This window comes from Monodon monoceros, unplaced genomic scaffold (genome assembly GCF_005190385.1).
Source record: "Monodon monoceros isolate NGI ecotype Baffin Bay Population unplaced genomic scaffold, NGI_Narwhal_1 Super_Scaffold_22, whole genome shotgun sequence".
Classification (NCBI taxonomy): domain Eukaryota; kingdom Metazoa; phylum Chordata; class Mammalia; order Artiodactyla; family Monodontidae; genus Monodon; species Monodon monoceros.
This window is the reverse complement of record NW_021703779.1, coordinates 16,002,814-16,030,429: the sequence shown is the minus strand read 5'-3', so window position 1 is coordinate 16,030,429 and position 27,616 is coordinate 16,002,814. Positions and strand designations below refer to the sequence as shown.

Genomic DNA, 27,616 nt, shown 5'->3' with positions numbered 1-27,616 from the left:
GACTGGTTTTGCCAACAACTACAAGCAACAAAGGGGCAAAGGAGTGATAAAAATGACCACAGAACTTGAACTGGGTAAAAAGACTGAGGGATGTAATTAACTATGAAAAGGTAGGTGGGCAAAAAGTAACGAACACCCATTCCAACAGGCTAGTTTCAAATGTTCTGATGAGCCGTAAAAGGGGAAAAATAAGGTGAACTCTGCCATACTAAGGTAACCACTCACTTTCCTTAGTAAATACTTGAATATACACTGAAAGACAAAGTACAATCATTTCTAAATGAAATCAGCTCAATGGAGCTTCCTAAGTCAGCTCGGTGTTTGGGGCCACGGTTTCCTTGGTTGACGAAAGCCAAACCATCAGTGAAGGAAGCCGTCAGTGAAGGAAGCCATCAGTGAGGAAACCATCAGTGAAGCCAAACGCTGGGGAAGTCACACTAAACACCTGAGAGATCAGAGGACTCAAAAAGTTTGAAGTGACTTCTAGTCTTTATTTGCTAGTTCGTTTATTTCTCTGGTAGTTGTTCAGATGATTATGGGCAGACCCGGGGGTCACAGGCCTCACAAATCTTACTGAACAGACTAAAGTGCCAGGGGAAACTGTGGCCACCTGCAGCACAAGCCATGATGCTGGTGGTATCAAGGTGAAAGTCATCAACAGCGGTTCACGACAGGCTCTTACTTCTGGCTTTTAGGGATTTCATTTAAAAATTACAAAAGACAAAAAAGGTATCCACTTCCTCACTGGCATGCATACAAAATATTATAAGACACCAATGGCACTCTTATGGGAACAACATGTAGCCTCTATGAACGCGGGCCTCCCCAAATCACTTAGATATCAGAAAACTGAGTATGAGCCCAGCCCCGCCACTCACCAGCAGAATGGTCTCGGCAAGACATTCGAACTCTTCGGCTTCAACTTCTTCAGCTGGAAAATGGAGATAGTAATACTTACCATGGCTACCTCATAGGAATGTATGTGAAAGTGCTTTGTAAACCATATTGCACTTTACTAGCAACAGAGATTGTGAATACAACTTGAAGGCAGCAGAGGAGTGGAACAAAAGTCTCCCTCCTTTTTGCTAAAGGCAGAATCCTGTGTTGTGTGCATCAGAGGTGTACCAGCCTCTTTTCTTTGTGTGGGAACCTGGCCAAAGCTTGCACGTGGCGAACCCACCCTTATAGCAAGGGCAGACAGAAAGCTCGAGGAAGGGCAAAGTATTCCCTAGAGACAAACCAAAACACAACTAGTGAGTGTAATTTTAGGCCCAATTCTTGACAGCCTTGTTTTGAACTGACAAGGGTTTGGCAACGGGTTAAATATACTGATCACTGGGCATCATGGGAGTCATTATGGCTCACTGACTAGCAGGAAACATGGGGTTTTCATGAATTCATTCTCTGGCTAGTGGCTGTCCACTCATGGTCATCTCATGGCTCACAACCTAAGCGTCAAGTGTTCAAGAGGCCTCTCGAAACGTATCAACAAAAAGGCATTCTGGAAGGGGTCCATGATGAACATTACAGGGAGCTAACTAGGATATAGGAAACCTGGTACTAAAGAACCTAAGCCAGCCTGCCTCTATTTCTGTGGAAAAATTTACATGATAGATAAGTGCCTCCATTTTCCCAACCCGGAAAGTAGAGAGAACATTTAGACCCAGAGGGAAAAGGGGGTGTCTAGTCCAGCCCATGCATTTCACAAAGGGGGATATAGAGGCTTGGAAAGTGAACTGATGTTCAAGAGTACACAGCTAGTGAGTAGCCAAGGCAGCGCTAGAATCCTGACCACCACCCCCAGATTAGTGCACCTTCCACCCACCTGTTTCTCCCAGAGGCCTTCCCAGGAAGACAGGAGTTGGCTGAAGGGGTTGCTTTCATACAATCAGTATTACTTCTCCATCATTCTGCCAGCCTCAAAGTCAGACGCCTGGGAAAAGGACAGCTGCAGCCTTCAGCCACTCCAACTCACCACTGAAAGAGCCGCCCCCGACCCACCCAAATGGTTTCAAGTGCGTTTTCAAGCTTGAGGATGGCGAGCAATCCCAGGATGGTGACGAAGATCCATCCAGAAGCACTGGGGAGGGCAAACGGCACCGACAATGGAAACCAAGAAACGATACCATACAGGCGGCCTTCGTAATGGAGGGTCCCAGCACCTTATCGGGACCACAGTCCTGGAAGCACAGGGGCAGGCTCATGGGCTGCACTCTCACGGGCCCGCGCTGCGTTTAATGCTCTGCTGTCATGGTTGTGGAATTGTCAATAACTTATGATCAAGGAACCTGATATTTTCATTTTGCATTGGGCCCCTCAAATCTTGTGGCCGGTCCTGCTTCCCCCTCCCCGCGCCAGCCAAAGAGACGGCCTGTTTATACCGGCCTCCTCATCCCTCCCCTACCCCAGACAAATAAGATCAAACAAAAGCCCTGTAATTTTTAGCCCCTCTGGGGCTTCCGGAAGGGGAAGAATGTTGTGGAAAAGGTCAGGGGAGCATTAAGAGCCTGTATCCTCGGGGAAGAGGCACAGTGACCAGCTGCCTTTTCCAACCCTGGCAAAATAAAGGCCAATATAAAAATGAGCCTCCAGCCCTCCCCCCCAGCCCCGTGCTGCCTGAATCTTCGGGCTCCTTGTGGTGCTCCTGTGCGCCCTGCTCCGGACTCAAGGCTTCCAGTGCTGCCGGAAGCGGCTCAGTGTGCCCGGGGGAAAGTGGGGAAGTGCGGGTCCCTCAGGCTGAGGGGAGCTGTCAAAAGGGGCCGCGCCCTGGGTACTGTCCCCCTTCCGCCCACCGGGCCGACCTCGCCGACGCCCGGGCTGCGGGAAAGCTTGGGGAAGGGTGACTAGCGGGGCGGCGCTCTGGCCAGGAGGGTAACCCCTCGCCCCGGCCTCCCCGTGGTCGCAGGGGCGACGAGGCCGGCGGGGAGGAAGGACGAACTACCCAGACGCCGGAGCCGGAGCCCGCCACCTGGCCGCGAACACCAAATCTCACAGGCGGCGCGGGGCCACGGCGGGGGCGGAGTTACGGTGGATGGGCGGGGTTTCAGCCGAGGAGCCGGTTCTCATGTGACACTATGAATAAAGTAATGATAAAAGGGAGTTGCGAAGGGGTTCCATAGTGTAGTGGTTATCACGTCTGCTTTACACGCAGAAGGTCCTGGGTTCGAGCCCCAGTGGAACCAAACTGGCACGGTCGATTTTTCACTCTTTAAAGAAGAGAAGTGCTTTTCTTTCTCCCATTAATTTTTTTTTTAATCTTTATTTGTCTACTTTTTGGAATGTTTTTACCGCAGAAGCGTAATGACAGATAGCCACTCCTCCCATCCCTGCCGCCCTCGCCCGACCTAGGAAACAGCATAAGTGGGGGCCTGGCCGTGTTGTAGTCCCGAGGGCGACCCCGCCCCGCCAGGGCCCTACCCCGACCTCTCCTTCGGTGCTCCGGGGCGACCTCGGGAAATCCGGCGCTCGTGGGAACCAAGATCACCCAGCACGGCCCCTTCCTTACAAACCAGGGCAGGCCGGCCCTCCAAAGCCTCCAACTAAACTATGGCAGTACAGCGGTGCTTTGACTGCAGTTAAATTATTAAAGGTTTATTATTATTAAAGGTTTAATTTTTTCAGTAAACTCTAAAATACAGAGCAGAGAAAACAATAGTTGTTTTCTTTCTAGTACTGCGGTAGGGTTTGTTAAAGAGACCTTCGTCTGTTTAATGAAGAATCCATACATAGTATAGAATAAGCGTCAGGCTTGTGGACACCCCCAAAATGCTGATTGAATGAGTAAACTTTAGTTCCTTTTTGTTCCTCTGTATTAGTTCATTACAGCTTCGCTTTGGGGGGTTATTATCTTTTCAATATTGACCTTTTTCATCTTTGACAACAGGAGTGAAGTAAAGGTCTCTGGGACCCTGGGGGATTGAGGTGAAAAAGGTCAAGAACTAAAGTGGTGGCCAAGAACTAAAGAGGGAAGTGGATTAATGTACAGCATGGTGATTACAGTTAACAATATTGTATACTTGAAATTTGCTAAGAGAGTGGATCTTACATTTTCTCACCAGACACACAAAAAATGGTTACTTTCTGAGACAATGGATGTGTTAACTAACCTTATTGTGGTGATCATTTTGCAATATATATGTATACGGAAAAAAAAGGGAAGGGGAAACTCAGTATTTTTCTTTGAGTGTTTCCACATAGTTTTGTTCATACAGTGGGTAAATTTGTATCCTTTTCTAACTCAGGATTATAACACATGATTGTCCTTTTTATTACAATCACTTCATTAACTTTTTTTTTTAAACCTTCTTAACCGTTTTTAAGTGTATAGTTCTGAAATGCTAAGTAAAGTCACACTGTTGTGAAAAAGATCTCCAGAACTTTCTTACCTTGGAAAACTGAAGCTCTGTATCCATTAAACAACTCCCCTCCCCACCCCATCAACTTTATTGTTATTGGCTGTATAGTAATAATAATAGCTAATTATGTTAAACACTATTCTAAGTATTTTTTATGTATATCATCCCACTTAAGCCTCAAACTAACTCTATGAAATAGGCATTATTATCACCATCATACAGATGAGAAAATTGAGGCACAGAGACCTTAAGTGACTTTCCCAAGGCTACATAACAACTGGTTTGAGCCGGGATTTGCATCCAGTCTGGCTTGGGAATCTGTGCTCTTAACCCTGCCTGCTGTCCTGAATCCCCTATGTAGATTGTTTCCAATTTTGTCTTATTATAAATAACACAGCAATGTAAATCTTTGCGTGTAACTGACCGCCCCCTCCCAATTTAGTATTTTCCTGAGTGAGTAGGTGTAAACATGATGCCAGCTTGCTTTCTGAGAGGGGGAATCCATGTCATTTTCATAGAATTCGAGAATGTTAGTGTTTGTTTGGCAGGAAATTGCTCAAGGTCACCCCCTAGAAGACGATGGCAGAGAAAGGATTAAGACCTGGGTCTTCTGATTCTAGTTTCTATTTTCCTCCACTGCTTCCCTTACGTTTAAAGATAGAATAAAGCCAATACCTTCCTTTGCTAAACTGACCTCAGTTGACGTTAGCTTCTCCTCTGAGACGTCTTATTGAGGCAGGTAACTATGTGGGTTAACTTAGCAGGGCTTGGCCAAAGCCCTAAGAAGTAAATGAAATAAGATGCTTAATGAGGCCAGTGCTCAAGTTAAGCTGCTGTTCCTAGGAAAGCTCTCCACTTTGATAAGGAAGAGCAGCAGCTAAGACAAGGGGAGAATGCCACGCAAGATAGAAGGCTTCTTGCTTTTACTTCTCTTTGGCTCTGAAGGTATGTGCTATCAAACCATTAGCACTCATTAAATACCTAATAATACAACTGACTTAATCATACAGCTGATTAATAGAAATGCAACCAGAATAATTAAAATATTCTCAATTAGCAAAGCATGCTAATTAATTAATGTGTTATTAATGAACAACAGTTGTCTTTGTGTGATGCAGTCCTCTTTGTCTCACCACTGGCTTTCTGGTTCCGTGAGGAGCCTTCTAAAGTTCAAAGGATGCTTAAAATGGGACAGAAAGAAGGAAGGGTCTCAAAAATCGTATGAAATAGCTATAAATTGCAACAATTCATAAGAAAGTGTGGTGCATTCTTGAAAGTTTTGGGGAGTCAAAGTTAGAGTGACTATAGAATTTAGTCTTCCAAACCAGGACACTACTGAGAGTGGTGGAGGATGCTATTAATAATTTTGCTGGGACAACAAGTGTGAACCAGGACTGTCCCAGGCAAATCAGGATGTAAGGTCACCCTAGTTTAAATATGGATTAACATAGCACGCCGAATACAACTGGACACTAATAGAACGCATAATCCAACTGAGAGTCAGGAATCCCCAAAGACTCAATATACTCAATCATTTTAAAATTTCTAAATATAGCCCTGGCGGGAGTGAAATGCTTAATTACGGAGAAATTGAAGGCAAATCTCTAAAATGTCATCCAATTCAACTTTTAAATTCTCTGTCAATCTTTGAAATCATGCTCTTCCATGCCTCTCTCAACTCTTAAGGACCCATCAACTCAGACATTAGAAATTGTTTCTTTGTGGTCACTGTGTATTTATGTGCGTTACAGGAAATAAATAAGGAGGGCAGGAAGGAGGAGACCTCTCCGCTCTGCCAATGACCTGGTAGACAGACATGACAAAACTCACACAGAGTCAGAAGCCCTCGTTTAAATCATTCTCTTCTCTACTCTCTCATTATATTTTATTGGTAGAATACTCACTTTCATGATTACCCAATCGCAAAACTTGTGTTAGTCACATTTCTCAATATTTGGAAAGACCTGTAAAAATATAACCCCAAGGTTATTTTGCAAACCCCCAAGACATATTTCTAAGTAGGGCGGGGGGGGGGGGGGTTGTTGTTTTTCCTTTACTCCGTGCCTCTTCCTCACCAAGAAAATCTAAACAGAACCTTTCAAGGCTTAGATCCCAATACCCTTGGTTCTCAGACATCCACAGGGCTCACCCTCAGACTCCTCTTATTTGTGATTGGCATTGAGATTCATTCATCCATTGATTCATTCAAGAATCCATTGATGTCAGTTCAAGAATCCATTTCTGAGTTCCTGCTATGATAGGCCAAATGCTGTGTAAGAACTTGATACACCTGGCAGATTCTTGTTTTCGCTGTGCCAACTCTAAAATCTTTGTTCTGTGACCCCTAAATGGGAATAAGCCCTAGAAAAGGTTATCAGGCCACTTTTCAATTATACCCGCGCAGTCAGGGGATAACAGTAATAAAAGACACGCTGTCAGGAGGCACAGTGCACAGCACTCTTTCCTGTTCTATAGCTTATCAATCTTTGTGCATGGCTGGGGAGCTCCAGAAATTTCCACGAAGAACAGAGAATCCCATCTGTCCTGGTGGAATGGAATGTGGTCCAGCAGGTAGGCTTGAAACACTTAAATTCTCTTACCCACCTAACCCAGGCCCTCCACCCTCACGGGCATTAAAGGAAAGCAGCCACACCAAAATCTGGCTTGGCAACCTAGGTGTGCTCTACCCTGAGCTAGAGGGATACGCCAGGAGGCAGAGAAAAAAGGCAGAATACAACTGCTGCACTTAATCAGTTTACAATCCAGATAGAGAAATAAGGCCAATGCACAGGGGAAAGATGTGTGCTGCACAACTGGGAACCTGAAGACAAAGGTTCTTTGTCTAACTTACTCTTTGCTGTTTCTGTTCCACGGCAGCAGTGGATCCTTACTACAGTGAAATAAGGTAAATGGATTGACTCCACTTATGCGTTTGGTGAAGGGTCATTGGGAATACACAAATCATCATCGTAAAGCACTACCTCTGTCTCTTAACTGAGGCAGGCTTCTATTTATGTTGCATTGTACATTTTAGATTACATACCAATGATGATTTTTAAAACACCCACCTTACTGAAGTATATTGTTCCACTGCTTGGTCATGGCTATTATATAAAAACAAGCCAAAAAAAAAAAAAATCACCAAGCCTCATCTTACAGGTGAGTGTGTGTCCTTCCTTGCAGGTGTGTCAAGCATCAGGGATAGCAGATTTTTTTTCAAAGTAGCTTTATTGAGATGTAATTTACATACCACTAAATTCACCCATTTAAAGGGTGTCATTCAATGGTTTTTAGTGTATTTACAGATTTGAGGAGCACACAATGTAATTTTAGAACATTTTCATCATCCCCCAAAGAAACCAGTAGACATTAAGTACTCACTCCTCACTTCCCCCTCCCCCCAGCCACTGTCAACCACTGATCTACTTTGTCTCGTATAGATTTGCCTTTTCTGGACATTTCATTTAAGCAGAATCATACAACATATGGTCTTTTGTCTTTCACTTAGCATATTTTTAAAAATAAGTTTATTTATTTATTTTTGGCTGCATTGGGTCTTCGTTGCTGTGCACGGGCTTTCTAGTTGTGGCGAGCAGGAACGACTCTTGGTTGTGGTGCGCAGACTTCTCATTGTGGTGGCTTCTCTTGTTGCGGAGCACAGGCTCTAGAGCGCAGGCTCAGTACTTGTGGCGCACGGGCTTAGCTGCTCCGCGGCATGTGGGATCTTCCCGGACCAGGGATCAAACCCGTGTCCCCTGCATTGGCATGCACCACCAGGGAAGTCCCTAGCATATATTTTTGACATTCACCTGTGTTGAAGCACGTACAGATAACAGATTCACCCATGAATACGCCTGTCACCTAAAAGAGTAACACTTTCACACCAGAAGCAATTTCCTTCTTTCTTCTTTGCCAGAGGGACATTATTGCAGCCTGCTGTTTTTCTCCTGTGTCTTATTCTTGTTTCTCAAATAGATTGGAAGGTACTTATAGACAGTTTCTATCACTCATAATTTTATGCTTTCCTCCTCGGCTTCACCTGTTTCCATGGGAAGGAAAACTCTGTATTTAGTGACAGCCAAGCAAACAGACTGAAATAGTCTTCCCTAAGTGTGTCTAATGCGCACTTTGCTTTCTGGCCTTGCAAGGTACCTTTCGAGATATAGGCATGCTTGAATTTTCTGGCTGCAGTAACAAGCATTTCCCTATGGAGTAGCCCTTTGAGCAAAAGGGCAGAATTGTCCCCTATTGCATAAATCTAAGGCTGGTGAGTGGCAGACGTCGCAGACCCTCTGGTGGAAACCTGTAACCTGGAGGAATCGCGAAGATGATCTGAGTGAGGAGAAAAATAGACAACCATGTAATCGAAATCTTGCCCTTTTTCCTTTAAAGGCTGACCTGTTTTCTTTTGCTCATCCCAACAGTGTTATTTTCTGGTACCATAAGACGTTGTCGTCAACACGATTTTTGCTTTTGTTCGCCAGCTTTGGGGTGATTAAATCATTTCAGGGATGACAGCAGCCACGTTGCTGCTCCCTTGGTGACAACTTTTCCTGTAAAAGGCTTGTTGTTCCTTCTCTCTCTGCTCATTTCCATAAGATCTGGTGCCTCACAACCCCAGGCTGCCTACAGACAAATGCTTTCTGGGGAGAGGAGTCCGGGAGGGGAAACAACGCCAGAAATCTGATTGAGCACAGGTGGTGGTTCTGAAACCAGGTCTCCCTCTTGGGTCTCTTCCTCTCCACAGGTAGAAACCTCCCCGCCCTTTCCTTTTTGCCTTCTGCTTTGTTTCTGCACAAGTTGGAGCCCCTCTGGGGGCCCACCCATAGACCCAGGTAATGCAAAGGCCCTGAGCGCCGTGGCAATTAGAGGGGCCTCATGTGAACTCTGGGCTTGCTCAGTTTGCAGCTGCACAGACCTTCTTCGGTGCCAGGGCACGTCCTCTGGGCCAATTTGATCTGGTTAGTAAGGCCGCTCTGTCAGTGACCCACACACCTCACCTCTGGTCCCCCCAAAAGAGAGTCTTGGCACAGCTGACAAAGCCTTTCTGCTTTTCTGCCATCCCAGCTTCTCTGGAAGATGGGGCAGAGCCGAGTGCCTTCTGCATTAACAGCCCTTAAACCATCTAGATGCCAATTGCTCATCTACTTTGCAGTTCTTGGGAAGCAGCTGTGGGACTGACACTATGGGTTCATGTACACATTAACGGGCCTTTCCCCTGAGCTCTAGTAGCTTCTACCCAGCTGCCCACTCAACCTCAACACTTGGGTGTCCTGTAGGTCTCTCAAACGGAACATCTCTACCCCATCCCCCCTAAATCCCTGCTTCCCCTGGAATCTTCTCCTCCCCTAGTAAATGGTAGCTCTATCCTCCCAGGCACTCAGGCCTTGAACCTCTTTTTATTTCACACCCACGTCATCTGTCAGCAAATCCTGTTGGCACTACCTTCCAAAGACAGTCAGAATCCAGCCACTTCTCATCACTTCCACTGCCACCACCCCAGGGCCAAGCCACCATCATCTCTCCCCTAGATGACACGCCAAGCACCGGCCTACCCCAGGGTCTTTACATGCTATTGTGTCTGCCCAGAAGGCTCTGTCCACAGGTATGTCACTTCCTTCAGGTCTTTGCTCCAATATCACCTTCTCAGTGAAACCTTCCCTAAGCCCCAAAGTACCACTCCCTGTCCCTCCACCTCCCTGCTTTATTTTTCTCCATAGCAGTCATCATTATTTTACATATTATATATTTTATTTATACATTCACTACCCCCTCACCCCCCCACACATTAGACTCTTAAGTTCTAGGAGGGCAGGTGTTTTTTTCTGTTTTGTTTACTGGTATTTCCCCAGCACCTAAAGCTAGGGCTGGAATATAGCAGATGCTCAAAGAAAATTAATGAATGAATGCTTTGGGACCAGTCATTATCAGCTATCTTTTATATCAATTTCTCTAATTTCACGGGTGCTTAGATAAACCTGTGGATAAGAAAGAAATAGGATACAAAGGCCAGAGCAAGCGGTGAGTTCTACATGAGGGACAGAAAAAGTCCTCTTCATAGGGAAGGGGATAAGTAGGCAGAAAAGTTGGGAGGGGAAGGCATTTGAGGCCAAGAAATCATATGCACAAAGGCATACAGGCATGAAACAGCCTGGCACATTTGATGAATTGTAAGTAATAGAGAGTGCAAAAAATAAATTTGGAGAGGTAGCCAGGAGATACATCACGGCAACCCCTTGAAGGACACATTATTATTATACCCATTTTAGAGATGAGGAAATAGAGAGATGCAGTCATATAACTAATAAATGTCAGAGGTGAAACTGGGGCCATGGTAATAGGGACCCAACAAAGGGTCTGGAGCAAGAAAGTGACACAGTCAGGCATTGGCAGTATGGAGGATGGATGAGGCAAGGTTTCTCTTTAGCAAGGAGAATATCCAGAGGAGAGAGGAAGTGGTAGTGGGGGTGGAGAGGGAAGATGGCTCCCGGTAGACACTGGATGTGGGGGTTTAGGAAAAAGAAGTGACTAGGAGGAGTCCCAGGTTTCTGGATGGGGTAGTAGGTGGATGGTGGAGCCATCAGTAGGCTAAGAAATAGAGAAAAGAGGGGCTTCCCTGGTGGCACAGTGGTTGAGTCCACCTGCTGATGCAGGGGACACGGGTTCGTGACCCGGTCTGGGAAGATCCCACATGCCGCGGAGCGGCTGGGCCCGTGAGCCATGGCCGCTGAGCCTACGTGTCCGGAGCCTCTGCCCTGCAACAGGAGAGGCCACAACAGTGAGAGGCCCGCATACCAAAAAAAAAAAAAAAAAAAATAGAGAAAGGAGAACAATATGAGGAAGGATGGAATGAGTTCAGTGTTTAAAATTTTTTTTTTGCTGAAGTATAACATACATGCAGAAGAATATAAGTAAGTGTACAGCTCAATGAATTTTTACCACTAAACACACCCAAGTAACCAGCACTCAGATCAAGTAACAGAACTTTGCCAGCTCCCCAGACACCCTCCCTGGGCTTCCTCATTGCCACTCCCCACCCCAAGTGTGACCACGACCCTAATGTCTAGCGGCATAGATGACTTCTGCCTGCTTGTGTACAGTTTAAATGGATTCATGTAGTATGTCCACTTTATCATCTGACTTTCCACTCAGCATTGTGAGACGTGGCCATATTGTGGCATGGAGTTGTAGGTCATCCATTTTCATTCCAGTATAGTGTTCCACTGTGTAAATCTACCACTCGTATCCATTCTACTCGTGATGGACATATGAGTGTTTCCAGTTTGCGGTTTTTACAAATACTGTTGTTACAAATAATCTAGTACATGTTTTTCTTTGTTGGAGAACATATGTATGCACTTCTAGTGGGTAAATACTTAGGAGTGGAATTGCTGGGTCATAGGGCACATATATGTCCAGCCTTTGTATAAATTACCAAAGAGTTTTAAAAATAGGTTAAACCAACTTATACCCCCACCAGCAACATATGAGAGTTCAGGTTTCTTCATGACCTGGCCAGCACTTGGCTGGGTCCAGTTTTAGATAGTGAGAGACATCTACGGGGAGCTATCCAATAAGCCATTCAATGCACATGTCTGGATCTTGGGGGTGGGAGTAGGGGAAGCCGAGTTCTTGAGAGAGATTAAGAAGGATTATTTAGAGTGGTGGGAGAAGCAGGTGAGTAGTGTGATGGAAGCTAAAGGAAGATGGGAGGAACTGACAGCACCCAACACTGCAGCCTGAAGATGTAAGGTTAGTGTTGGGAAGAGTCCATTGGATGTGAAAGTAAGAAGTCGATGGCGGGGGGTGGGGGGGTTAGAGTGGGGGAGGGACAAATTGGAAGATTGGGATTGACACATACACACTATTATATATAAAATAGATAACTAATAAGGATCTACTGTATAGCACGGGGAACTCTACTCAATACTGTGTAGTGGCCTATATGGGAAAATAATCTAAAAAAGAGTGGATATATGTATAACAGATTCATTTTGCTGTACACCTGAAAATAACACAACATTGTAAATCAACTATACTCCAATAAAAATTATAAACAAACAAACAAAAAGAAGTCACTGGTCACTTCCTTTGCCAGCACAGGGCTTGGCCTCCTACCAAGACGGTGCTCCCTAGTCTACATTGTTACCTGAGACGGTCAATTCTGCCCATAGCGGGTGAACCAAGGAGTCTCTAGGAACGAATCATCAGTGGACAAGGGACCAGGAGAGACAGCAGTTTGCTGACCACAGTTGAGAGATGGCCCTGAATCCGCCCAGGCGAAAAGATATGCCCCCTTGACTCCCCTTACAGCCTATGCATAACCCAGCAGAGGACTCACCATGTGTGTCATCCGGTGGTCAGAGAGTGAGGCTTCCATTTCAGAAGGCCCAGGCCCTGGTGCAGGGCCAGGCTCACAGTGGACACGCGAAAGTGGTATGTGAAATGGATACATATTATTTAAAAAAAGACACAATTTGAAAAAATAGCTTTATAATTCTAATGAAAAGGATGAGACCATTCCTTTAACTCTTTAAAACAATCTGAAGGTTTTTGGTGGGCATCAGATTCAATATTTAGATAGCAAAGTGGTTAAGGAGGGACTTTTATATCTACTGCCTACACTCAGGTTTTGTTTGAGATTTTTATAACAGGTATGTGCTGCTTTTATAATCAGAAAAGAAGTAAAGGCATTTGTTCTGTCGAAAATGGGAAATGGGACTTGGTGTGTTAAACCAGTGCTGTCTAATGGAAACTTGCGCAGTGATGAAAATGTTCTGTATCTGTGCTGTCCAGTACAGGAGCCACTAGCCACATGTGGCCAGCGAACACTTGAAATGTGGCTGGTGTGACTGAGGAACTGAATTTTTAATTTTATTAATTTAATGAATTTAAATTCAAATAGCCACATGGGACTAGTGACTACCACAGTAGACAGTGCAGCTGTAAACAATCAGCTTATGCTAATATAGACAAACTCCTTTCCTATTAAATTGTGCATTCATTCTATTTATTCATACTTCTATGAAGATAGGTTAAATGTTAGTCTTAGGTTAAATTTTACACATTTTCAATTTTTCCACATCATTTATATGGTATTTACACTTTGATTGTGGTTTGATATTTCCTGTAGATAACAGACAAACTTAAAAAAAATTTAAAAAAAATTTTTTAACAATGTCCTAATTTTAAATCACCTGAATGTGTCACTTCCCTACTTCCTCAGCATCTGTGGATGTTTCTCCTGGCACGTATTTACTTACTTTGACTTCTTCCAGAAGGGGCTTTGTTAACTTTTATGTGACTGTGATCATTTCACTTTTCCATGTAATGAATCATTTGTTGAATTTTTCTTTCTTTTTTTAACTTGATGTTTCCTTTCATGTCCTTTTGCTCAGCCACACTGGGATTATCGTCTACTGAGGTATGTTACAGTAAGAAGGCTGGAATTCATATGGTTACTATTTTTGAAGATTTTTCCTAGCCAAAACAATGTATAGGATTATCACTTTTTTAAAAATGTATTCTTAAAGGGTTTTTTTTTTCCTGGTGGCGGCAACAGCACGTTTTATCTGGACAAGCTCCAAGACTGGTTTTTTTAATGAGTGAATGCAAGTAAACCGGGTCTTAAATCAGATGGCGGAATCTTGAATCCAGTCCCTTTTAAAATTGTATCCCCAGAAGGGACCTCCAGGAGATGTAAGGCGCCTGACCTCAGACTGGGGCTCCTCGAGCCCCTGAAGATAAATATAATGGGGTGGACATGGCTCTCTACGTGGGTGTGTCTGTGAGATTTTTAGCTGGTCACCCAAGGTGGCAAACATTTATCTAGACTCAAAGATGAGGGCAACTGTGTGGGTTAAACTGGATTTATAATTCAGTTGTGCTGCTGTAGTGTGATAGCCGCCACAGACAATAGGAAATGAATGAGCAAGGTTTTTGAATGCGAGCTTTTCCAGTGGTGCTGACCACAGTTGCCTTTGACTGTGACTTTTCTGAAGCTCCTGCCCCTCTGGCTTCCCGCAGGATGAGGGTGAGGATCCCTGGTACCACAAAGCGTGCAAGTGCGATTGCCAAGGAGGTGCCAATGCCCTGTGGTCTGCAGGCTCCACCCTGTTAGACTGCATACCGGGTGAGTGTCCCCTCTCCTTGGGGCACCAGATCCTTGGGGTACCCTTGGGAACACGCTGTTTCTCCTCTTTCTTTCAACCCTGATGAATTAAACCCCCTGAATGCCACGTTCTGGGTTTTCTCCAGTTGGCCTTTGAACTTCAAATCTCAGTGGCCACTGCTCCAACAAACTGCACTGATGTCATTGTTCAGAACAGTTTCCTGGATCTCTACTTGGCCTTGGTGAGATGGTAAGATGGGACCTAACTTTCAATGAAAGAGACTAATGGAATTTATCGAAAATAAACTAATGATAGGCAGCAATTTTGAGAAGAGCACAGGCTTTTGAGCCAGAAATACCAGAGTTGGAATCTTGGCTGCATTGTTTTTTAACTCTGGGACCCCCACTTTGGCCTTTTTCTGTCAAATGGAGGCAGTACTACTGTGGCCGGATATTCATTGCTCACCAAACAACCACGTGCCTCCCCACATTCTCAGCCCCTTCCCAGTCAGGTGGCTTCACAGGAGCAGTTCCAGCCGATGGGAGCCGTGTCTCCTCTGAAATGAGGTCCATTTCCCTGCTTGAGAAAGTGGCTTCTCCTTTAGTCTGGGGGCCGGGGAGGTGAAGTGGAGTAGAACTTCCTGCTGACCCACAATGAACCACCTGAGTGAAAAATCAACCTTTGTTGTGTGAAGCCTCTGAAATTTCTGTGACAATTCGTTCTGCAGCATGAACAGCCTCTCCTGACTAATATGAGTGACTTCCTCTAAGGCAGGGGCCAGCAAACTTTGCCTGTAAAGGACCTGGCGGTAAATCTTTGTGGCTCTGTGGGCCATAGGGCCTCAACACCTCAAATGGAAGGCAGCCACAGACTGAATGTAAATGCATGAGCATGGTTGTGCTCTAATAAAACGTTATTTATAAAAACGGACCCTGCTGTAAGGAGTTGCTACGAGGAATAAAATGCATGAGGCATTAAAGCATCTTGTCCTGGACCTGGCACACTGCAGCTCCTTTTCTTCCTGCCTTCTAAGAGGTCACACTCTGACTTTCAGAGGCTCGGGCGGCCTATCACACATTTGCCACGCTCAGTATTTACCACAGCTTGGAACCTCTTTTGCTGAAACTGTCCTTGCCCCCCCTTTCCAGGGTTATGATGGTGCCATGCGGCGGCACGTCATTCACTTTACATAATCACCTAATAATAGCTCCAGGAGAGAGGTTTGTGTGTAGCGTGTGAGCTTCTCTGCATTATTTCATTAAATTTGCATTAAAATAGCAAATGTGGGGGAGGGGGGCGTCCACAAAGGCTTTTACTGCCTGTTTTCCTATATGCTAAAGGGGTAGGAATTGGTTTCTGAATTAAGCCTTCTGGAAGGGAACAGTGAGGCGCAGTCGTGAGGAAAAGCACTAAGTGCTGATGAGTTCAGCGGGCTTCTCCCACGGGAGGGACGTCCCACTGGACTCCACAGCGTGAGCTCCCGCAGCCGTTCTGTGCTGGGGTGATCTGCCCAGTCAAGACTGAGGCACCCTCCTTAATAATCCATTTCGAATTCAATTCCACCCTCCGTCATCATGTGCCCATTATGTGCCGATAGGGAGACAAAAATGAACCATTGTCTCTACCCTGGAGGAGTTTACCATTTACTGGAAACAAATGTTCTCTTCACTAGAGACATGAGACGTACTGGAATGCCAGTCCACGGAAGCTCTTTCTGAGAAGAAATTGAAAAGAGATTATTTATACGGATTGGTTTCATTGACCTGATCAACTGTGCAGCTGAGGAGGGCTGTGTGTCTGAGGAGCGTGAAAGATGACCTGGGCTGCCCAGGCTCTCTCCCCTACACAGTTGCCATGAACTTGAAGTTCTGAAATCAGAAATTCTTTTAGCTTAAGTGTCCTCCTCTCCCCACTGGGGTTTTCATTTTTGTTTTGTTTTAACAACACAGATATTCCCAGGGAGGAAAAAAATGCAGCCTTAGTGTTAAATGGTTGATTCATTAATGTTCATTTGTTTTTCCACGAAAGAGATGATTCAGGGCAGCAGGACTAGCCACAACCCTCCAGAATTTACTTGCCTGTCAGTGCCTCAGATCCTCATTGGAACGTCAAGAACGCTGCTTGGTCTTGCTGGATCCTGAGATTCAGCGCTTCCACCAGAGTCCGCCTTAGGACGGAAGGCGGCCCTAGAAAGCACAGGACAGGAGGGTCACTCAGAGCTGTCAGGAGATGCTCGCAGGTGCACACTGGCTGTTACTGCCAGGGGGCCCTACCCACAGAACAGAAGGTGACCAGCTAGGTGCATTATGGCCTCCTAACCTTCAGCTTAACACTATTATATTAAAAGGTCTGTCTTTTCCACAGTTGAGCCAAGATTACCTCGTCACTGAGAGGGGGAAATACGGCAGGGAACGTATCAAAGCATAAGAAATCTAATGACTCAACGCTTTACTTATATTCTGGATTTTATATTTCCATATTATATTCAAGTTTATACCCTATTCTAATATAAATATTATTCTGCATTCCACTACATCATCATATAGATTCAAGTCTAACACATGTGTATAATAATGTTCACATGTCTTTTGTCAAAAATGGCCCTGAACTCTCTTTGTGTTCCTTTAGCTTAATATTGTTTAAAAGCATGTCTGGCCTTTATATGTCTACACATCGAGAAATTATCTACTGCATAAGAAAGGCTAGTATGTTAAGTGTGCATAGCCTGGATTAACAGCACATATGACTATGCCTTTATCGAGCTCATTGTCAAATCATCGCTCAGAAGAGGCAGGTGTTTCCTTAAGAGTAAAATGAGTGTAGAAACAGGCTTAACAGCTTACAGTAACCTCCACTGAGCAGAAAACTTGGGAAGGACGTATTCTGTGTGTGTAAAGAGGATCCCTTTAATTCCTCCAGCAACATTATTTATGTCGCTTGATACTAGTTTAGACTCAATTGACAGTTTCTTTTTGATTAGGCCAGTGGGAGTTCTCTGGGCCAGTCAACTCCCACTTCCTCCCTGACCTCCCTGCTTCCTGTTCCTGCCATTTTCTTTGCTTATCCCCAGTGGCCACCTGAGATGGGGTGATGAAGTTTGTTTATCCCTCCATTCATCCATCCACTCAATATCTATTGAGTGCCTAGCACACGCAGGCATTCTGCTCGGCTCAGGAAAGCATGGTGAGCTAGACAGACCTGGGGAGCTGGGCAAGTGGGCAGAGATCCAAAGGATGAGGAGAGGTGTCCAGGTGAAGGGAAAAGGAGGAGACAGGGAAAATAGTAATCGTGTAACTGGAGTGCCCTTCACTCCAGGGCACAAAGAGCAGGAGAAATGTTACATTTTCTATTTTTCCAATTTTCAGATAACTCCGGTTTGAGTCCCCCTTTATCATGGGCTGTGTGGAGTCTAAAGACAGGAGGATTGTTGAAGATCCTGCCCCTCCCCTTTGGACTACACCTCCCCACCCACCCCACCCCCCTGCCCCCAAGGGGCCTGCAAGGGCTGACTCGGCACAGGGCCCAGGCTCAGGCTGAGGGCAGCTCCCTGCCCGGCCGGCAGCCCCCTGCCCGGCCGGCAGCCCCCAGGGGAAGGCAGACACCTTGTTGGTGGCCCTTCTCCCTCTGAACCAAGCTCAGTCCTGGGACCTTCCCAAGTCTCTGAGGGTGTCAAGAGTTCAGGGGTCCCGCCCCCCATCCCTGGTCCAGCCCCCTCAGAGGAACCATTTCCCCACTGAGATCAGGCCCCTACCACGAGCCCCCCACCACCCAGCAAGGGGCAAAGCCCAAAGCCTCTGGCCACCTCCTCTGGGACAGTCAGCTAATTCCTGTCGAGGCCTAGACCTTCCAAATCCATAAGCCTGAGAGATGCTAGGCTGTCAACAGGCTTCTCCTCTCTCAAATCACGTGCATGCGTGTGCAAACAGCTTATTCCTTCCTGATGCAAGGAGACTCCAAATGTTTAGAAATAGGAAGCTGACCTTCTCAGGGTGATGTAGGGAGGATGATGGGGGCAAGACAGACTGGGGTAGAGGGGTGTTAGATTTTTTTCCCCCGGTGAGTCTTCACCATAAAAAACAAACATACACAACTCAAGACATTAATATACTCTCATAAATTCACCCTATTACACCAGTACTAGCTGCTTATTTTTGGTCAGGCACTACAGGCTCTACACTCTACAAACACTGCTTCATGTAATCCCAAATCAACTTTATGGAGGCAGGGACTACTGTTGTGCCCATTTCACAGATGAGGAAACTGAGACCCAGAGAGGGTGAGCAGCTTGCCTAAGCTCACCGGAGGGAGAGTGGGATCCAATCCTAGGTCGAATTGGCTGTAAGCAGGTGTTCTTGACCTTGGCTGCCCATTACCATCACCTGAAGATTTACCCCATGCCCAGGTCATGCCCCAGACCAATGACATCAGAATCTCTGGGGGTGTGGCCTGAACACCAGCACTTCTATAACTTTCCAGGTGACGCCCAGGCTGAGACCCATCACAGAGTCTCTGCTCTGTGCCTTGGGCCAAAACACTGCGTTTTCTGGGTTAGCAGCTGTGTAGCTGGAGGCGGCAATGCCTGAGACGGGAGCACTGGACAGGGGCAGGCTTGGGGCTTGGGTGCTTAGTTTTGGACACATGAGTGTGAAGCATCTTTGGGTCACCCAGATGAAACTGTTCACTTAGAGAATATCCAGGTGGCAGTGGGATGGAGCTTGGGGCCTGGGGGCTGGGCACTGGCTCTCAGACACTGGCTGAAACCATGGGGATGGTGAGCTAATCGCCTCCCCTGGAGAGTGTGGGCAGGATCCACGTCTGGACAAGCCCTTACAGGCCTCCAAGACCATTGCCACTGGCCAGGTCCCTTCAGTGTAACTCTTAACTGTTAGATGGGCTAACTGGGAAGAGATGGCAAAAGAGATGTGAGGGGAAAATAGAGAAAGCGCAAAATGCCAAGAATAAAGCAATCGGGAGAGGTGGCCATGGCTTTTCTTTCCCCTCTGCTTCTTGCCTCTGAGCTGGTGGCCCTGGAGCAAGAAAAGGGAGGTTCAGGATGGAGGGTCCTTAGAGATATCCACAGTTAGAATTTAAGTGGCGACCGAGGGCCCAACTGAAACCCAGCTTTCTGACGCTGGGGCCTTGTCCCTCCTTCCAGTGGCATGGCTGAGCTTGTCTTCCAGGTCAGAGGGGAGCTGAGGAGGTGGAGAAGCCCCCAAGGCCACAGGCGCCAGGCCCCCTGAATCCTCCAGCCAACGTCTTCCCTGGCAGACCAAGGTTCTCAAAGTGTGCTTGTTAAAAATGTGGCCACTCTGGGGGTGGAATCCTGGAAACTGCATTCTTAACAAGCCCCCCTGATGATTTGGCCACACAAGGCGTGATGGAGTCACTCAGAAAGCGCTCCTATTCTCTCTCCCTTGACATTATTTTAATAGGCCGCCCCCCACCCAAGCTTCGGGTACTTGATAAACTACAAATGCTGTCCCCTCACCCCCAGCCCCGCTGAGCTGCAGTTACTGGTGGGAGTTGGCCCTATTTCTTTGGTTCACTGGGCAGAAAGGCAGTTAAGCCGCCCTGGCCAGAGGCCTGAAGCTGTCCTTCTGTCTTCAGCCTCTGGGGACAGGGCATGACTATCCCCGCAGGCATTTTGGAGCCTCAGGATGGCATTCAAGCTTTTACATGCCTCATTCAGTTTTACTGACTTTTGAAAATTATCTGCCAGAAAGACCTCAGCACTCATTTTGCTGTTGAAGGTGATGATGTCCCAGTAAATACACTTGGCTTTTCAATCTGAACTCAAATTTATACATGGAAAGAAAGTAGTTTGATCTTCCTTACTTGAAGTTTATCATTCACAACTGGGAAACTAGGAGAATGTACTTGCCTAAGTTTATCATTTGTTTTCTAAAGAAATTCAGCTAGAATCTGGGTTTGGTTATAAATAAGAGACCCCCTAAATAGTGGCTTATTGAAATAGGAGTTTTTCTTTGACTCACACAGTAAAAAGACTAGGGGTAAGGAGCAGCTTAAAGATATCAGGGCTGAGGTCTCTTCAGTTCTCTTGGCCTTACCCCCAGGGTGCAGGATGGCTACTGCTGCACCAACCATCAGGTCTTCCTTCTAGGCAAGAGGAAGAAAGAGGGGGCAAGCAAAATCTGATCGGAAATCCCCAGCAGACATCCTCTTCTATCTCATGAGTTAGAAACTGTGTCACGTGGTCATTTCTAACTGCAAAGGTGGCTGGGAAAGATTCTTTTGTTTTGTTTTTTTAGCTGGCTACGTTGCCGCACCCAACAAAATTAGGGTTCTTTAGTCTAAAAGCAGGGAAGAATGGATACTGGGTTGGCAATTGGTAGTCTCTGACCAGGTAACTGAACGCTAAATTAGCGAGAGGAAATCCGTGAGAAGCAGCAATTAATATACAAGAACCAGCTTCGGCTACTCTTATTTGGAAAAAGCAGCTCCTTTCAACTGTTCCTTATTCAACAGTCACTCAGACGCATTTCATTCCCGCCCCACCCTTTTTTTCCATTAGACTAGTGAAAAACTGCAATTTACAAGTGGGAAGTCAGTCTCAATATATAACTGCCCTTCTCTGCCTCTCACCATGGTTTTGTTCCTATAATTGGCATCATATGCTACCTGAGGACAATTAGGGGCCTTCGTGTCATCATGTGGGATGGCTGACCCGTGTTAATGAGGAAAATAAAGAGCATGACATTTAAGTATGATATTTTCCTGTGAACCTCTTGGCTTTTAGGTCTCTGAGTTTGTGGAGGAGGTGAAGTATTTCTCAAAATTCTCCCCCCCCACCAAGAGGTTGCCATAGAACTACTTCCCTCTGCTTTTATGAATATTGTGAGTCTCTATGGCAATCCCTTTACTTCATCTTCACTCTCTTCTCGCAAGAGCAGTGAAGAGGATGAAGACCCAGTCCTACCCATTGTGAACGGCGCCACCAAGGAAAACATCCTCCACCTTACAAAGCGCGAACGAGAGGGTCGGATTTGTCATTTCGATCATGTCGTGTTTGTTGAGTCTTGCCATGTGATATGCGTGTTTTAATGTGCATTGTTTTTCCTTTCCCAGAATGCCCATATCATAAGCCCCTGGGTTTCGAGTCAGGAGAGGTTACACCGGACCAGATCACCTGCTCCAACCTGGAGCAGTACGTGGGCTGGTATGCCTCCTGGACCGCCAACAAGGCCCGACTCAATAGTCAAGGCTTTGGGTAAGCAGAGCAGGAGGCTCAGGCGATTTTTTTTTTTTTCATGTGATTTGAAAAAGTAGGTCTCTGTAATAAATGAATGACACAGAATGCATTTATTTATTCAACAAATATTGACTGAGTGCTTTCCACGTGCCAAGGACAGTGGATACAGCAGTGAACAAGGTGAATGAGCTCCTCGCCTTCGAGAAGCACGCAGTTTAGAGGGGGGACTCTAAGCACATTGTCACACAACCGGCCATCTGCCAAGTGTGATGAGTGCTGCAGAGGAGAAGAAAGACCTGGTCCACTTGAAGCACCAGGGAAGGCTTTCTAAGGAAAAGCTCTTTGACCTGAGAGCTGCAGTTGGCCAGGTAGGGGGAAGGGGGAGAGAGGCACAGGGTACAGCAGGTGCAAAGGCCCTGAGTTGGGAAGATCCCTCAAGTTCATGGATGGGGACTGTAAAGAAAGCCAGTGAGGTTAGCGCACAGGTGAGATGAGGCTGGAGAAGTAGAAAGAAATCAGATGGTGCAAGGCCTTATAAGTCATGTTAAGGACTGTGGTCCTTATTTTAGGGATAATGGGAGAACCCTGAATGTGCATTAGTTAGAATACAGGTTTGTGCTGCTGTAACAAACAGCCCCAAAATACAGAGACTTAATCAACTTGGAGGTGATCAGGCAGTCTAGGGTTGTTATGGCAGCTGGATGGTATCAGGGGCCCAGACTCTTTCCACCTTGTTCTCTCACCCTAACATGAAGTTTCCACCTTCGGGTCCAAGATGGCTGCTCTAGCTTCCACTATCACATCCACATTCTAGTCAGGAGGGAGAAAAGAAGAGCAGAGTGCATATACTTTTCCTTTAAGGATACATACATAATCCTGCTGGCCACTTATACCTACATCCCATTGATCAGAATCTGGTCTGACTGCCCCACCCAGCTACAGAGGAGACTGGGAAATGTGATCTTAGCTGGGTGGCCTCTTGCCCAGAGAAAATTTAGGGGTTCTATTACTAAAGGAAATGGGAAGAGGATATTGGGAGACAATGAGCAGACTCTATCAGAGGAAGATTTAAAGTTGGGGAGTATCACAATCAGATTTAGGTTTTAAGTAAAATCTTCTGGCTCTTGTGGGAAGAGCTGTTTGGTGTGGGGTACGGGTGGGGGGTGAGGTGGGGAGAGGAATCCAAGGAGACCAGTTAAGTAAGCTATGGCAGCTGTCCAGGCAAGAACTGAGGGTGACGTGGGCTAGAGTGGTGGCAGTGAAATGGAGAGAAGTAAACGACTTTGAGAAACATTTGGAGATGGAGCCAAGAGATGGATTAGATGTTTGAGGTGACAGAGAGGAAGGGGGTAGAATTCAGAGAGATGAACACTGGAATGAGGGGTTGGGGTGAGGATAATTAGGAGCTCTTTTGGGACATGTTTTATTTGAGATGCTATATGGCATCCAGTAGAAGTTGTCTAGCTAGCAATTGATTCTCAGGGCTTAGAATTTAGAAAAAGCCTGAGATGGACCTAAAAGTCAGGAGCCACCCAAGGAGCAAGTCCAGAATTAGAAGAGAAGGCTGCCAAGGGCCGAGTCCCCGAGAAGCTTATTAATGCGCACAGGCGCGCACACACTCACACACCACAAAGGGAAACTATAGGTTTCCACAACTTATGAGGATATAACTAAAAAATAAATCAGTTCCTTCAGTGGTTGCTTTGCTTTACAATTGTGAAAAGCCCTTGCAGAGCCACTTGGTTCCATGTTCTGCACATGGTGCCTACCATGGCGTGCATGACAGCACCTGAAGGAGACGCAGATAGGTATGAAGAGAGTGAAATTAAAGAAAAAAAAAAAAAAAAGACTTACGGAAAAAGGACATCAGGAGAGACTAATGAAAAGGGAAGGGGGCTGGAAGGTGCGATTACCATGGATTCGCATGTTTTGAAGAAAAACATGCTCAACCACACGCCAAAGGTGATTTCAGCTACAGTTGAAGGCATTTCTTTGACAAATTATTTGAATCTGACAATTTTTCCTTGGGCGGTGGAGGTGCAGGGAGAAACTGTACAAGTATCACAGAGGCCGGACACTTCTCGGAGACAAGCTTCTGGGTGCTTAACAGATTGCAGCTCAGACTGCCCGAGCATTGTGGGGGCTCTTCAGGAGCTGCCATCCCCTCAAAAGACAGCACCTCCCAGCTCTTTGGAGGCGCTCACGGGGAAAGGCTCCTGGTGACTCGCTGTGTCCGCGGCAGGTGCGCCTGGCTCTCCAAGTTCCAGGACAGCAGCCAGTGGTTGCAGATAGATCTGAAGGAGGTCAAGGTGATTTCGGGGATCCTCACCCAGGGGCGCTGTGACATCGACGAGTGGATGACCAAGTACAGTGTGCAGTACAGGACCGATGAGAGCCTGAACTGGATTTACTATAAGGACCAGACCGGAAACAATCGGGTATGTCGGGCTTACCCCAAACCAACTTCAACACAGCCCCTCTGGGACACCCCTCCCACCCGTCCCTGTGTTCCTGTCGCCACCCTCTGTCAGAACACTGACCCCACGGTATGGTGAATCATCCATGCTTTCTCCCCACAACACTATTTGCTCTCTGACGACGAGGCAGGGGTCTTTTCTTGTATACCTCATGTCTAGCACAGTTTGCGAATGAGTGCCATCGTATGTGCAAAAGAAGTCTTTGAATTCTCACATCAGCACAGAGTTGCTTGAATAATCAAGACTGGCCATTTGGATTCTGCCAAAGTCACTGGACCTTGAACACTTTGCTGCATGGGTCTGGCTTGATCTACTACTGATGTGGCTAGGTTCTCGTCCCTTTATGTAGATATGGCCTCTCCTTACTATTGAGACCGACAATCTCAACAAATTAGCCACTAAACTGTATAAATGGTTAAAACAAGTCCAGCTGAGAAGAAACAGTCGCTTAAACCTTTGAGCAACTTTATATCCTACTAATCTCTGAGGGCTGAGACCCACCCAATTCTTGCTCTTCACAGACTGAACACAGTAGGCTTTTGATTTTATGTATTTTATATAAATATATACACATATATACACACATATGTATATTCATACATGCATACACATATATACACATATAAATATATAATCAATATTTTACATACATACATATATATATATATACACACACATATAAAATGTTATCTACAATGAATTAAAAACTCACTAGCTGTTTGGAAATGTTAACTGCCCTTTTGTCTGAGAGGACTTCCCCCAGCTAATCTGGACATTTCATCAGGTTAAGTAGACATGTGCAGCTGAACATCAGAAGGTTCTGTACTCTCTTGATGACAATTTGTACAGCAAGACATTCACGGGTTGAAATTTCAAGGAGTTTGAACACAATAGGAAAAACCATCTTGATACTTGGACATTTTATTTCATTTTTGTTCTTATTAGTTGGCTTTTCAAAAAGATATGAACATTCTTTTTCAAGCTCTACCTGTGTTTCTGAAGGCCTTGATAGTTCTTTGCAAAGAAGCGCTCCACTCCAGCAGTTGTGAGGTCTGGAGCCTGTTCCATCCTCCTTCTTCACTGGGCTCCTGATTTAAAGAGGTTCAAGATGTGGAGCAAACAGAGAAGGGGATGTGGGGTGTTGCTATTGGGAAGAAATAAAGGCAAGATCATGGCAGCTGAGGTCCTTCTTGATTTGTGTATGGATGAGGTCAATGTGGCAGCCAGATTTTTTTCAGGAGATAATCCCATTTGGAAATGAAATGTTCCAGTGTCATTGGGCAGAGCACTAGGACTCTGGAAAAAGCGCACAGAAGTTTCTTTGAAGATATAGCCAAATATCCATTGTACCTTATGTTACAGCCACTGTGTAATTGCTATGTTACATCCCAAAACACAGGAAGCAACACCTTTTTCTATTTTGGGCACTGCTCTCCCACTTCGAGAATCTTCTCTCTAGTTTTTATGTCTTTTTGTTTTTTAAAAACATTTTTTTTCCAAAAAAAGTCTAAAAAGTACTTGCCAGGGCTTCCCTGGGGGCGCAGTGGTTGAGAGTCCGCCTGCCGATGCAGGGGATACGGGTTCATGCCCCGGTCTGGGAAGATCCCACATGCCGCTGGGCCCGTGAGCCATGGCCGCTGAGCCCGTGAGCCATGGCCGCTGAGCCTGCGCGTCCGGAGCCTCTGCTCCGCAACGGGAGAGGCCACAACAGTGAGAAGGCCGCGTACCGCAAAAAAAAAAAAAGTACTTGCCATTTGTATCAATGTAGACACACACAGTTAAGCTTTGGCTCACAACTTTAGAGCCAGCTCACAAGTTTTCACTTGAGCCCCACTTTGGCTACCTTTGGAACATGGGAACATTCCTCTCTTAAGTATAATGTGCTCCTTTCCAAAATTCTTGTCAAAATGCAAAGGATTAGATCACAACATTGGTGATAAGAATCAAGCAGCATTTTCTATCAGCGCCGTCTAGTAGAACTTTCTGCCATGAAGGAAATGTTATTATCTGCAGTATCCACTGTGGCAGCCACTGATCACATACAGTATTGAGCACTCGAACAGCAGCTAGTGTTACTGAGGAAGAACTGTTACCCAATTTTAATTCATTTAAGTTGATGCCTGGAGCATGTAGGTGCTGACAATCATTCAAGGTTAGATTTTGGGGGACATCAGCAAATTCTCTGCCCTTTCAGCACTGAGATTTTCCATAGTTAAAAGTTGGGGCCAACTCCAGACAGGAATCTGTCTTCCTTTTCTCTCCTCTTCTGTGATGGTGATAGGATTTCCTCCCTCTCTTTAGGTTTTCTATGGAAACTCGGACCGAACCTCCACAGTCCAGAACCTGCTACGGCCCCCCATCATTTCCCGCTTCATCCGGCTCATCCCGCTGGGCTGGCACGTCCGCATTGCCATCCGGATGGAGTTGCTGGAGTGCGTCAGCAAGTGTACCTGATGCCCGCCTCAGCTCAGCACCTGCCAGGGGGTGGGGGGTGCAGCGCGGCCCATGCGGGAATGCTGACTTAACCACTGTGACCAAAAGGGCTGGATTTTACAGGCTCTTTTCAATGCGGAGCTGGGCAGAGAATACTTCTTTCTTTTTTGTAAGATATAGTTTCCAATTTCAGTGAAAGGAAAAGAAAATGAACTTATTCCCCACTCAGGGCCGAAGAAAATAAGAACAAAGAAAATGTCCCTAAAAACAATTTTCAAGCAAAAGCCTAAGTAGCAGGAGTAATTTGCTGCTCTCGGGTTTTTTTGGTTTGTTTTTGGTCTCAGTGACACTGTGAAAGGTGCAGTCCCAGGGGGATGAAAAGCAGCCCTGATAATTTGAAAATTCTTTTGCTTTACCACGTTCAAAACAGGAACACAGAGTTTCATAAAGCCTCCCTTTGAACACAAAGGGGGAGCAAGCTTGTGTTTTCTCCTAAGTTCTCATTAAATCATGGCCTTTTAGGACTTTAGAGCACTGCGTTTGCAGAGTTTTGGGGTGACTGGGTGGCGCAGATGAGTCTGGTGGATGGGAGCCCATGTCCCAGTCTCGTGAGAGCCGTGCATGACCAAACACCCCAGAGGTAGGAGGGCCTCCCCTGCTTTGAGCTTTCACCCCTCACACCTAACCCTGAACACAGGGATGGGGGGAGGTCTAGAGCTCTCATCACATATAGCTCCATTCTGCAGTTCCCTCAGGCAAATGATCCCAGTCTGTGGTCACTATTTAGGTGAATACACGGGACAGGCTGCATATGTAAGGAGCAAAGTTTCCCTGTATTTAGGAACCCCAAATGACCAGAACACACCAGAATTTCCTTTTATCTAGGGCTACCATTTTTCAACAAGCTTAACACTCGGAAAACAGTTGGCCAGGAGCTATCACTGGCTACACAGAGGAGGCCCATCAGCTGAGTACAGTCTGCAGAAAGTGGTCAGGCCCTACAATCTGAGAAGCGTGATGCGGCTAGGC

At 46.0% G+C, this 27,616-nt stretch overlaps 1 protein-coding gene and 1 non-coding gene across 2 annotated transcripts; both read left to right on the top strand.

Annotated features, from left to right (window-relative positions):
* The first annotated feature begins 3,109 nt into the window (after positions 1–3,109).
* Positions 3,110–3,182, top strand: TRNAV-UAC. Its single transcript has one exon. It is a non-coding gene; the product is annotated as a tRNA-Val (tRNA).
* Positions 3,183–5,248: 2,066 nt separating this feature from the next.
* Positions 5,249–26,608, top strand: RS1 (retinoschisin 1). Its single transcript, XM_029241258.1, has 6 exons — positions 5,249–5,300; positions 13,754–13,779; positions 14,382–14,487; positions 21,554–21,695; positions 23,920–24,115; positions 26,456–26,608. The coding sequence occupies exons 1-6, from the start codon at positions 5,249–5,251 to the stop codon at positions 26,606–26,608; spliced, it is 675 nt and encodes a 224-aa protein (XP_029097091.1).
* Positions 26,609–27,616: the final 1,008 nt, after the last annotated feature.